This window comes from Poecile atricapillus, chromosome 8, assembly GCF_030490865.1.
Source record: "Poecile atricapillus isolate bPoeAtr1 chromosome 8, bPoeAtr1.hap1, whole genome shotgun sequence".
Taxonomy (NCBI): Eukaryota; Metazoa; Chordata; class Aves; order Passeriformes; family Paridae; genus Poecile; species Poecile atricapillus.
The window spans coordinates 7,626,655-7,640,378 of NC_081256.1; the positions used below are offsets into that span (position 1 = coordinate 7,626,655).

The 13,724-nt window shown below is 42.5% G+C and overlaps 1 protein-coding gene across 2 annotated transcripts in view; it reads right to left on the reverse strand.

Annotated features, from left to right (window-relative positions):
* The window catches only part of VPS8 (VPS8 subunit of CORVET complex), a 67,603-nt gene extending 54,300 nt beyond the window's left edge, over nt 1-13,303 (reverse strand). For both annotated transcript variants that reach the window (XM_058843808.1, XM_058843807.1), the window contains exons 1-8: nt 13,125-13,303; nt 12,360-12,428; nt 10,522-10,652; nt 9,072-9,165; nt 8,500-8,532; nt 7,091-7,145; nt 1,739-1,863; nt 198-284 (exon numbers count right to left, since the gene is read on the reverse strand). In XM_058843808.1, the coding sequence (XP_058699791.1) occupies nt 198-284; nt 1,739-1,863; nt 7,091-7,145; nt 8,500-8,532; nt 9,072-9,165; nt 10,522-10,652; nt 12,360-12,428; nt 13,125-13,232 (702 nt within the window). In that variant the 5' untranslated portion in view covers nt 13,233-13,303. The remainder of the gene's footprint in view (nt 1-197; nt 285-1,738; nt 1,864-7,090; nt 7,146-8,499; nt 8,533-9,071; nt 9,166-10,521; nt 10,653-12,359; nt 12,429-13,124) is intronic.
* Nucleotides 13,304-13,724: the final 421 nt, after the last annotated feature.

Sequence of the window (13,724 nt, forward strand, 5' to 3'; positions counted from 1 at the left end):
CAACTCACAGCCAAAACTATTATGTCAGTATACTCAGTTTCATTTTAAAATAGAATTTCTGCTCATTTTTCTCATCTCTTGATACCACTGCCATAGGTAGCTGCTCTAATCTAAAATCTAGAAGTGCTGCACAAGTAAAGTCACCACATCTGGCTGAAGAAAACTGGGATAAAAGTAGTACATTTAGAGTTTATTACCTTGATGTGCAAAATGGCTGTTCCTGGAGGGTGGGCATCTGTTATTGATCGCAGCAGCTTCCCACTGGCCAGATCCCACATGGTGATCTGCAAGCAGATTATGCTCAGTACATATTCACTGTCAAGAGGTTCTCTCCATCACCTTGTGCATTACAGTACAGCAACAAACTCCTACACTGACATTATCACCCTGGGTTAGTAGGGCTTTCATATCAAAGAAAAGTGACCTGAGTCCTGTTTCTCCAAGCAGTTCACTTGTCTGCTTAGAGTTGACATCATGTGTTAACTCAGAATCATGTCCTTTTGACTAGCTCTCCCCACCTGCCCAATCTCTCCCAGCTCACAGCTATCTGCCTGATAAGAACATTAAAGATAACTTTGTTACCACCCAGCAAGTCTAATGCATTAGTTCTCTCACAGAACCAATACACAGGTGAAAAATCTCTGCTAACACCCTTGAGCAAAATTCAAGCATCTCCACAGCTACCATGAACCTTATCCCTCCTCTCCTGAGCTTGCTCGGTGTGACAAGGCAGGTAGGAGGACAGACCTTGGCTTGTACTCAATATAAAATTCAAGCAATTTCTCAGCTAAGAAGCAGGAAGTCCCAAACTGCTCACTGCATGACTGAAGAGTATTAAATACTCACTGCAAAACTGCCCAGAAGAGCTGAGATTACAATCTGAAGAAACTTTTTTAAGGGAAACAGTAGTTTATGTGATCCTATAAATCATCTATCAGTGCTTCTAGACCATGTGTTTCAGAGCTGTTCCAAAATGTTTTAGCTGAGTATCATTTAAAACTGGCTGCTGTCCTGCATGGATAAAGTATTTCCACATGGCCTGCAGCAGGCTTTCATTTAGTCCTACCATAGGCACAAAGGTGTGTTTTATCTACTATGAAGGTGAAAGCCAAAGAGCAAAGAGAAATGAATGCAAAAAGAGAAAGTAGCTTTCTTTGTACTCCTCTAAATGTTACCAAGGTAATGTCTACCTGTTTTGGTTTAGTCCTGTGACTTTCGTTCAGTAATTGCTGTCTCTCCTTTGCTTCTGAGAAGGGCATAAAACTACAACAGACTCAACCCCTTTTCCCCACATTCAAAAGCTTTACTACTTCTGTCATACAAGTAAGGTATTAGCAAAAATTAATTTTGGGATTACATGAGTTTCAAGAATTTCAAGTCATCACCACAGTATAAAACAGCTTTAATTATCATGCACAGACCTTAGAGAGTGACCTAGAAAGACTAAACTGCTTGTCCCAGTGAGCCATTGTACATTTCAGTTTAACAGGAATTAGTTACAATTAATTGAACCCTTTGCAATATTCTGCATTACTCACTTCCTCCACAAAAAACTGATTCAGCAGGAATTGGCTGCCCCAAAAAGCTCTGGGCACATCACACTGTATGTGCTGCTTCCGAGCACCGAACCAGCCAACACACAGCTACAGACTGAGAGGGGGCTTGGCTCGGAGCTGTCGGCACCTCCAGCTAACCTCTCAGGACAGAGCACTGGAGCAGCTCATCCTCTGGGAATTACCTGTCCTTTTGCAAAGCCACAGAGCAGCCTGGAACAGTCATTGTTGATGCTGAGAGCAGAGATGGCCCCATACTGGGCCCCAACTGCGGTGCTGCCCAGACACAGCCGGAGAGCCTGGTTCTGATCTGGAGCACAACAATTGGTAAAATATTAAAGGAAGAGCAGTGGTTAAAATTAAATTGGTTAAAAAAAAAAATTAAAAGTGGTTAAAATTATTAAAATTATTTACACATACAATTCACAGACTTACAGTTAAGTTCTTTTGAAAAGGGGTTTACAGGATGAGAGCTCATGTTAGAACAGAAGGAGTGGGACACTGTCTTGCAGGAAAATACAAAAATTATTTTTAAAAGCACAAACCAGGGACAGAAAATATGGAAATACAGAGGTATTACATACTGAAAAAGAAACTACTAGAAAAATCAAAGCAGTATCTAGATTTCCTTTGACTATTCTGCAATGGTGCTTAAGTTGAAGCAATGAAGATGAAAAAATTAATTCTACCTTCTGAGCCTTGTATCTCTGTATTTGAACATCGACTACGAAACCCCAACAGAGGCTTTTGGTAAGTGCAGTTTTATGTCATAATTTTGTTCTTATTTTGTAATTTTACTCCTTGGTTTTGTTGCCAAAGGCTAGAAGGAAAAGGCACTTTTGTCTCCAAGCTGCACAATTAACACACCCTATGAGTTCTGGTGCACACAGCTCTTACTCTATAAAAGAACTCCCTCCCTGAGCCACAGGCTGCTGTGAAGGAACATGGATGTATCATACATTTCTTGCCCAAACTGAGGCATTTATCAGTCTGTTCAGACAGATGAGAGTGGGAGTCAAATATTTCAAATCTCACCTGTATGAAGAGGCATGAGTGGACCTCAGAAATAAACTCCAGCAAGAACAGCTGAACTCCTGGATTACTCAGAAGCACTGCTCAGGGTGAGGAGAAAACACTCCTGGCCATTCTACTAGGACACACCTTGACATCACTGTGACAGGGTGTTCATGACATAGATCAGAACAGGTAAAGAGAAGATCAATCATGATAGATTTCCATCTTTCAGAGAAAGTTCAGAGAAAACAGAGCTACAGCTGGAAAACAAGTTTCACCAAGAGATATTCTCCAAGTGGAGTCAAGATCCAAAGAAAAAATGCCTGTTCCAGAGGCTTGGAAATGCAGTTCACTTACAAAAATACCACCTGCTAACCATAAAAATCTGTTTGAAAATAGGAGAATACTGCAGCTCCTTATATTAGAGGTGAATGATGACTTCATTCATGGAAGTACCTTCCACTTCAGCCTAAGCCTGTCAGTGACTCAATAACTTATTTCCTCTCAGGCATGAAAAAGGAGCATCTTCCACAGCCTTCTCTGAAAAGATTTTACATCTTTATATGCATCCCCACAAGAACTTTCAAAAGCCATTCTCTTTTTCCCTCACCCACAATGTCAATTCAAAACAAACAAGACCTGTACTGTATCCCAGATTTAAGTGATTTGTATGACCAATCCAGTACTTGTTCTTGCTTCAAGACAGTCAAAAGATGACACACAAAAGCCATTAGATAAGACTTTTTTTAAAAAAACTCAGCTATAAAATGGATGAAATTTCTTCCAAAGCAAAGCAAGATCAGAAAATCAATGAGCTTCTACTAATAAGCTGGCAAAGTAATAAAAATAGACAAAAGCAAAATGTTATAAAAGCTGATCTGATGATTCTCCAGACTTTTATTACCAGCCCGGATGTAAGGCACATTTAGAATTAAACATAAAAAGCTTTTGCCAAATGCTTGAAACAAAGGTGGCGATCAATTGTCAAAAAATGCTTTTAATTTTTCAATTTACGTAATGCAATGCTTCATCTGAGAATTTTCTGTCAGTGACTGTGTTGCTCTCAGAGTCTGAAGTCAAAATGAGATGGTGCTCAAATACAATCTGCATGTTCAGAATAAAGACAAGTTTGTAAATGTGAAAGAAGTCGATTTCCAAACCAAAGAAATGAGCATAGAACTGCAGAAGTTGATACTGCTCGGATCACTGGGTTTTCATCAAGATGTTTTCCTTATGCCCTGATTTTCCTGAGTTTGAAAGGCCTGACTGATTTTCTGCAGAATTACTGACACACTACTAATTTTATTAGGCACAGTGCCAGGAAATGCTCTGGGTGGATGGTGATCTTAAGGAAGAGCCTCGTCCTGCCCCAAAACAACACCTTCACAAACAGCTACAGACCTGCTGCCCTAAGATGTTATAAAAATCACATTTACCTGCTCCTCTGCTGTCCCTGCCTGGTGAATTTGGGAGTGGGCAGTGCACATACACTCACTAAGCAACTCCCAGCAGCATCATCCACAGAGTGGTTCCTGCACCGCTGAGCTGCCCCTGAAATCCTGGCACAGACAACATGCAACCCGAGCAGTGCAGGGGCTGGTCATGCAGGGACATGCACACAGCAGTGGTACTGTACCTTTGCCTTTCAGTCCACACAGAAAGGGCCAAAAGAGGAGAGAAAAAGCCATAAATCAATATAAAAGGAAGGAGTGAAGCAATGAACAGCATATATGCAACCATCTCCAAAGACAGAGAAACTTCAGATTTTGCTGAGTGTTCCCCTTCTGATTTATTCAAGAAATGATGCTGTGATGGTTAGTGTTCTAGAACCAGGCAGCTTAAAAAGTAAGCTTATAAATTTAAACTTCATTGCATTGAAGATCAAAATACAGAAATCTGAGAGGAAATAAAACTGGAAGTTCACTGTAATATAATTGGTAAAACTATTTTCACCCAGTTACCACCAGACAGTAAATCAACTCCCAATTAATTTTACAAAAATATCCCCAAAATCTAGTTTTAATGCCATCATACTGCAACAAAGACTCAGGACACTCAACACAAGATTAACAAGCAACCGAGGAAACAAAAAAAAAAAAAAATAGTTTAGCTATATAGAATTCTTTTGTCTGGAACAAGTTTTTATGAAAAATTATGTATTTCATTGAGTTGTGTTTAAGACCTAGTTTTTGAGTAGTGTGAAACCTCTTTGTTCATCTAGAAAAATGGATAAAGAAACCCTCCAAAGAGTATTTGTGTATTGCTGTAGGCTTGCTGGGAGAGCACTGCTCCACTCCAGCTGGCAGTCCTCAAGCCAAGTAATGGCACATAGCATAATTGTCCATTTTCACAACATTCACAACTCCAAACGAGTTTCAGAAAGATTCTGGCAAAAAGATGGCCCTCCTTTGTATCAAAAATTAAAAATAAAATCCCCCAAGCTAGCACAGCCCTAGAAACAAACTGAGGGTAATTTTCCTAAGGCATAAAAACCCTGTAATTATCCAAATGTGGTAACCAAGCATCAAACAGCAGATAAACTACCTGAAAGATAGGTAAAAACTGAGAGCACCAACCCTTCCCATTCATGCTAGATCATGTAACAAGCAGCAAATCCCAGAAATGGCAGATGGAGAGATTTAGATGGGTCAAGAGGATTTTTCCCCCTGCCAGATTATGTGGCCCCAGAGCAGGTACCAGAGAAGAGTGTCTCCAGGCCTTCAGACATCCCTTCCTACCACCTCTTCTGCAATACTTCCAGGATGTCAGACTTGGCATCTAATCCAACACTAATCTAGAAGGAAAGTTTGCTTTTCAGTATTACACACACAGCCTGAGAACTGTCCTGTGATAATGTTTCAGGAGCCAACAGAAGCATTCAGAAAAGCAGAATGCAAGTTTCCCAAGTCTTCTATAATAAGAACAGAGTAGACAAATCATGAGTACAGGTGGAACTAGGAGGAGAGACAAATTAGCTGAAATCAAACATATGAAAGAAAAAATAAAGTTAGAAAATGTGTTAGTGACACAACAATTCATAGAAATTCGTTCAACCAGAAAATGGACCAACACTTTTGCATGCAAAAAAGATGTTATGTTCCCATTGTAGAGTATAAACCCTGCACACATATTACAAACCTTCAGGGAGTAAGTCTGACCCTAATTTACGCATCTAGTTAAAAAAAAAAGTACAGATATCAACTGGTCTACAGAAATTTAGTCTCTGTTTAAATTTCAGAATAAACCCAAGCCAGATCTCCAATCCTCTCTTTGCACACAACAAAGCCTCCTACAGCCCTATCCTGCCAGGATTATTCTCTCTTTAAATAGATCTGAGAGCACTGGGGTCAATACCCAAGTTTTAGTTACAAAACTGAAGGAATTCGGCAGAGAATAAGTGTCCAGGAAGCCTCCTAAAACTGGACACTGTATTCCATTCCTCATCACTTTTAAATTACAGCACAGAGTCATTAAGTAACTTCAGCTGTAAGGGAGCTGTGCATGGAGGTCTCTGGCCCAGTCCTGCTGCTCCATCCAAGATTAAAGAGATCAGCCAGCTCAGGGCCTTGCTGAATTTTGAATATCCCCAAGCAAAGATACTGTGCCACCTGTCTCAACTCTTATCTAATGCTTCAGCACCCTCAGGATGAAAATCTTCACCAGAGCTCCCCTCAGTGCAGCTTGGTCCACTGCCCCTTACCCAGCACCATGGACCTTTGTGAGGGATCTGAGGCTCTCTTCAATCCACCTTGAATTGTTTCAATACTGGATGAAGCAAATGGCATAGTTTAATGTCTAAATACACACAAAGGTGAGTCTTGCACTGTCACAGTCTTTCCCATCTCTCTGGAGTACCCTGTCCCCTGTAACTTTGGTCTCTAAGAATTTTAACCAGCCTCAATAAATACACTGAAATTTCTAAAACCTGAATGTGACTGGGAACGGTTCAAGAGCTGTTCTGGTCCAAGCTCAGAAAACCTTGTAAGAAAGTTTGGTGATAAGAGGAAGAACAGAATGACAGAATGAAGGGACCCAGAGGTGCCTGCCTGGTGCAGGTGAAGGGCAGGGAAGGAGACACCCATGGCACAGGTCTGCAGGCAGCCAGGGGTCAGAAGTCCCACTTCCCAGGGAACACATCTCAACTCCCATAAAGCTGACACCTATTCAGACATAGGGCAGAAGATTATTACTGATGATGGTTGTATACAGGTTGTGGTCTCCTTCACATGAAAACAGAGTATTTTCTATTCAAACATAGAAAAGGTTCTTTAGACAATTCCCACGTGGCTAAATTTCTCAATATCGAAGTGCCAAGCCCCAACAATGCAGAAGAAATATGAAGGATGACAAATATTACTTCTGCTTAATTTCTTTATTGAAAGAAAAACACATTTAGCACAAACAACATCTTAGAAGAAACGCAGCCTGCAGTTATAAATCAGGCTGGCATTTTTTGGCTTGTGTTTGAATTTTTTTAAGATCATTAAAATGCAAAAAAATTCCAAACTTTATTTTTAACTTACCAAATATCAGTGCTAACCCATGGGAAGTCCCCACTGCTATCAGATTTGATGCTGCCTGAAAGAGTCGTACAAGAAGATTGAAAGCAGAAGAAACATCATTCACAAATCCACCACTTATCAAGCAAAGTCTGCCAAAAGGGGAAGATTTCAAAGGTTATAACTTTTTCAATTTCTAAGTGACAAGCACAATTCCTGCATGAAGACAGATAAGTACTACACCTGAAACAATTGTCACACAGATTATCTTAAGATCAGAGGGCAGCTTTTCCCTCTGCTGTTTGAAATTCAAATGCTCAGAGGGCTACCCACAGCAAAATTTCATCTCTCTAAAGTCAGTCTCATTATTTTGGTGTAGTTGCTGAGTATAAATAGTCGGGATTTTATCCTAAATCAACTGCTACTTCCATATCTGAACTCTTCTAAAACCCTGGCCAGTGCTGGTCCCCTGAAGAGCAGTCCACAGCAAGCCAGAGACTCCAACTTTGTTCCATGGGGAATTAAACAAATCCTATTAAACACATCCTCCAAGATCCTAATGCACTTGCAAACTTGCACTCAATGAAATAAAACTTAATATAAATCGCATAATGCTGTAGATGCATTCATCTTGTTCTACTTTTTATTTCTCAACAAGTCTAAGTTAGATTAAAAAAATTCAAATGCCTTAATGTCTGGATGTAAAATTACAGGTTTTTATTCTATGTACATATCAGTCACAGCATGTTTCCAACTTCACTGCGAAGCCTTTTGCCTTAAAAGTGACTATGTTTTCCTTTTCTTCTCTAAACAAAAATATATTTTCTTATGGGCTGCTGTTATCACAGTTGGAAGTGACCGAGCACATCTTTAGTTCCCTTGCAAAACATTAAAACTCACTTCACAAGGGCAAAACAAATATTGACTGTATTTCACCCCATTAAAATGTTTCTCTTCTCATTTTACTACAGGCAGTTTCACTTCTGACATATTTAGACATGATTAGCATGCTTGACTTCAACAACTTTGATGCAAATTGCTAAGCAGGAATATCCTTCAGACAGAGTGAGACAGAGATTTTGAACCCATCACTTGGAGCACTCCAGTTTGTTTCTACAAAAAATTGTTAGGAGTCAAAGCAATAACTGTCAAAGAAGAAACAATTAGGGACATTCTGTGTGCCCAATAGATGGGGGCAGGTCAGGTGCTCAGCTAAGAAGCCCTAGTGATGATATAAAAATGGGAGGGCTCACTCAGAGGAGGGGCAGCTAGGCAGTGAAGGAAGGCTGGACTCTGTCCCCAGGGAGCTTTCACGCTGCTCCTCGCACTTGAAAAGTCAAGGAAGATGCATTTATCAGCTGTATTAATTTAGTGTTTTAACAAATAGGTATGAAAGCTAAACATACTCTTCTTGTAATTGTGAAAGTACTTACAATTGCAGTTGGCAAGCCAGCATCCACTTTGTCCTGGGGAAACAGCAGAACCCATGAGTGAGAGACAACTCCCAGATTGTGCATGTCTAATAATTAGAACAACTACAACACAAAGAAAAATCAACACCAGCTGCATTTTAATGACCCCAGCAGAGCAGACAGAGCTGAAGAAACCACTAGCTATTAACACCCAGAAATAGAGAGGAAGCAGAATATCCTGTGATTCCATGTGAAAGTTACTGTGCTCTTCTTAAAGAAGAGCATGCTACAGGCATTAAGCAAACCCAGTTCCAGCACCTTCAAGCACACTTTCATGTTATATGAACATTTCCCACCAAGTTTTATGACATCTAGCAACACAAACCAGTGCTAAAAGTAACCCACCACATCACTGCTTCAGCAAGTCAGCTAAGCCCTGATTCACTGCTGCTTAGGACTACTGGTTAGTAGTTCATGCCCCTAACATGGTGTTACACAGCACTAATAGTAGGGCCAGGCAGGAGAACACACCCACATATACCAAAAGAGTTTCAAATTTTTCTTAGTGGAGGTGCTCAGAAGATGACACTTACTGCTGCAGACACTATTTGGGCAGAAATTCCTTTCAGGAGTGAGAGCCGTATCACTGATCCATGGAGCGAGAGAGAATCTGGGAGTTTTTTCTTCCTAAGGAATTAAGAAACAAACCAAAAAGCATTAGAGCAGAATAACAGCTTGGTACTTTTGGAGCCTAACCTGCAGCTAAGCCAGCAGGTAAATTCTGCATAGACCTGTAACTCATGCAGTTTCCGTTCTTCTTGGGGCTACAGATAATCAGCAAAGTCTGCTCTGCCTGCACAGTTTGGTTTTAACTCATCTCCTGGAGTAAAAAATCTTAGTTCTTCAAACAATTGTTTAGTTTCAAGCACATATCTGCAAACCTTAGAATTCACTAATACATCCTGAAAGCAATACTTAGGCTCCTTCAGTGAGTGAGGAAGTTCAGGGCTGTAAAGGTGAGTACCTATGGAAAATGCACAATTGGAAAAGGCTCCTTAGCAGAATACAGACCCCTAGGAAAAGTGAGTGTATTGTGAAGAACAGCCTTCAGTTAATACACCTGATATGAAAGCTTAAGTGCTTCTGTTTATAGAGCAAATGTCTTTAACTAGCACAGGAGCGTAATTTCAAAACAGCACTGGTAAACTCTAGCAGGCCCCACAGAAAAACTCCCCAGCAAAGCTGTAATTTTGTTGCCAAGCTCACACCACCAGAGAGCCAAATTCCCAAAACTACCGCGGAAACATTGGGTTCTTCTCTCTCCAGAGGTGCACAAGCAAGCAGAACCCACAGAGGTTCATCAAGCATGTTGTTAATAGCTGGTGTTATGACTAAGGACCCATAACCATGGCAACCAGCCATACCCAAAGGTGACAGGAACACAGGTTTTTCTGCATACTCTGCTGGAAGTTTTAAGCCACTCCAGGTAACATTTCTCTCAGTATAAACGATCTTACTTGAAAAAAGAAGGGACAGAGAGTCTGTACAATACCATACGCCAACATAAACCATCAGAGTGTTTACATCCTGTGCAACTGCTCGTGGCACACAAGGCAGCCATGGGAGAGGCTCAGGCCATCATTTGAGTAATTAATGGCACACGTCAGCAGTATTAGAGCTAATTAGCACATTTTAGATGTCAACATTAGCAGTCCAATCACAGAAGTGAGCAGTTGTCTTTTACAAATAACGACCAGCTGATTGCAGACAAGGTCAGACACCCCTTTGAAACATTTTCTTTAGAGTCATCATGACTCAGTGCTTTAAAGATTCCATTAAAATTCAGAGAGATTTAAGTAATCCACCTCCCATAAAATGCCATTCTTGCTCAAACAGGCCAGCCCTCAGTGCAACTACAAATCCTATCTTTGCCTACTTGATCCTGGAGGAATAACAGTAAAAAAAGGAGGATTTGTTTCTAATGGATGTAAGCAGTACGCCTTCACAAATGGTTTGACTTCCCAGAGCATGAGGCTGCAGTACCTTTTCAGGTGTGTCCTGTCCCCACTGTCAGAGCTGGCCACAGAAGAGGTGTCATAGGAGTGTGTATCTGTGTTATCAATGTTCAAGAGAAAAGGATCCTCCAAAATGAAAGACTCTTCTTCATCATCAGTCTGGAGGGTGAGAATCACCACAGATTACTAAATATTCAAAACACACAACAGCATAACTCAAACATTAGCAAAGCAGCATCAATTCAGCAGGGAAATAGAGGAGGAGAGGACAAGAAAGCCTCATATTTAAAAGCCAGAACTATTTATTACTTTACTGGGCTGATTCTGTGGAAGACCCTGTTTCCAGAATTCACAAAAACCACAGAAGTGGGCTGGCGAATAAGTCAACTAACCCTTCTTCCCCAAATATTATGAATTCCATCAAAACTTTAATTGACCTTTAACACAGCTGTCTCCTAACTTCCAAGAGAAGGCCTACAATTATCATCATCTCCTCCAGCACTTCATCAAGTGGCACTAAGAGCCCAGAAGTCCCTCCAGCTGTCACAAGAGTTAACTTATCTCTTTTCTCAGCTCTTCTGCTTGCAATCTCTCTCTCCTTTCAGTCTTAGTCTGGATTTTTTTATTACAGTTTTTCAAAAGGCCATTCCCCCTAAAACCAGTGCAGCTCCTCTTGTCTCTCAGCACAAAGCCAGGAGGACCAAACACAATCCCCCAGCTGATGCCAAACATGCAGGAAGCAGAGCAGCTGCCCCTCATTTCACTTACACCTGGCAGCCCTGTGCCTATTAAGCATCTCTTTCTGAACTGCAGCTGTTTGTCTTTTTGGTTCAGACAAGTTCTTCTCTGCTAAAATCCTTTTCAGAAAATATTTTTCCAGTCATTCCCATCCTCCATTTACTGAGATACTGCAATAAGACTTTGTTTGCACTGAACTATATCTTCTTTTTTATTACATCTCAAGTTTAAGACTTGGTATCTACTCCTCTGACATGGATGTCACTGCATGTCCTTACAGCTTGAGATGACCCAAATTTACTATACTTCTGCTACTCAAATCACCACTGGAAACAGGACATAGCTATCCCTACTACTCCTCTTGTTTCTAGACTGTCCCTGTCTTGGACACCTTCTATCTGTGTTTTTAATGTGGGTTTTTAGAAGACCTGTCACCTCCAGCAGGCTCCTTTCTCCTTCATACTAGCATCCTAGCAATCCAGCCACCAATCTCCTCATTTTGTTAAAAAGCTTGTTTTCTCAGAGTTTATCTTTACTTGCATGCCCTTCTCTGTATTTCTAAGGATTATACACTCACATAGCTACTGTAGAGTTGGATACTGAGTTGGATACAAGCGAGACAGAGGTACTGCAAGGTACCACAGGTAACATCAGATACTGAGACCGTTCCCTGCTTCTGCCAGAGAGCCACATATGTGAAACGAGTAACACAGATGAAGCTGTGAAGAATCTAGCTCTCATCTCCTCCCACAACTTCAGAACTACTCTGAATACTCTGCAATTACTTTTAACTAAAAAGAGCTGTTCAGTGACCCTGACCTCTAACAGGCTGTCTAGACTTCAGGAGACTCTTCCAGATCTACAGATGAATGTGCTTGGACTTGATGAAAACCTTTTATGCTGCAGCTGTGGATATTTTAATTAAAAAAAAAAAAAAAAAAAAACACCAAAATTCTGTATGACACACTGTAGAGCAATTACTCCACTCAGCATGCACCTGCTAGCTATCAGTATCAGGAAACCATGAAGCTCTACAGTTGGGTTTTTCAGGAAAAACACAGTAAGAATAGAGGAAAAGGAGCATATGCTGCCTCACCTGACCTCTCCCCTGTCCAATGGATCACTCACCTCATTTAGGATGCTCTCCAGCGTTGGAGGGGTATCAACTTGAGGAATGTCGAATTCTTTGTCGTCAATCTGTACATCACAAACCACAGCCTGAGTTTAGGTTGCCTATTCTACCTTCCAAACCGTAATTAAAGCCGCATAAAAAGCAGCTACGCACATACGCCTCTGCCCGGAAAGGCAGGCAAGAGCTCCGAGGGCAGGGTCACACAGTTTCATCTGGTTAAGTGAGGATATTATTTCCTTCTTGGAGGCTGTGTGAGACTTATTTCCAGAAATAGTCATGAAATACTTTTGATGTTCTGAGAGTAAACACGCTATTGCGGTATAAAAGGTTTTGCAGCCAGAGAGAAATTAAATGACTGACTGTACCTGCTGCATGAGGCACCCGCCATACAGAACTTTGGGGGCTGTTGGGTTTTTTTCCTATATACGGCAAAGCACGCGAAATTAATGTCAATTATAGTGACCCATGTCACAATACTGGAAGTGGCACAGATAAGCCTGGGACATCCCCGCCGACCCTCCCTCACGGCCGTGTGTCTCGGGGACCCACCGACCCTCCCTCACGGCCGTGTGTCTCGGGGACGCACCGACCCTCCCTCACGGCCGTGTGTCTCGGGGACCCACCGACCCTCCCTCACGGCCGTGTGTCTCGGGGACCCACCGACCCTCCCTCGGCGGACCCCTCGGCCCTACGGGAAGCGCCCGGGTAGGCGCAACCCCCGCGGCATGGCCGTGCCGCCTCCGCGGCGCTTCGGGACGCACCAGCTCGCTCCGAGAGTCCAGCTCACGGTCGAGCTCCGCTACGCTCAGCCGGTGCGCGGGCGGATCCGGGCACGGCTCGGCCTCCGCCGGCTCGAGGGCCGCAGCCATGGCCGGGCCGGCTCCGCCGGGATTCGAACCCGCGATCCGAACCTCTCCCCACGCAGCCGCAGCGCGGCGGGACCGCCCCCGCGCCGGCCTTAAAGGGGCCGCGCGCCGCCGGCGGGGACCGGCAGACAGCGAGGGACACCAAGGACACGGAACCGGTGCTGCTGCCACACGAGAATCTTGTATTTATTGAAAAAGGTGGCGTATGCTCCACGACTGCGGTTGTCATCCCGGACCCGAAGGGTGTGTCAGCCTCCGAGGGAAGAAAATGGACAAAATTAACAATAGGTGCAGAAAGGAGAGGCAGAGACCCCGCACCTCTTCATCCCCTGGTGCTTCAGCTAAAGCCAGGAGGGTTTTGCTTCGAGTCCCACATCCTGGAGCTTAAGATTTGGTGTGCATAGGGCCAGGATGCAGCGTTGTCCCAGCAAAGCCAAGGAAAAAAATGTCCCTTTTAGGAGAGGAGGCAAAAACCTTTGGGAATTCGTGGCTAAT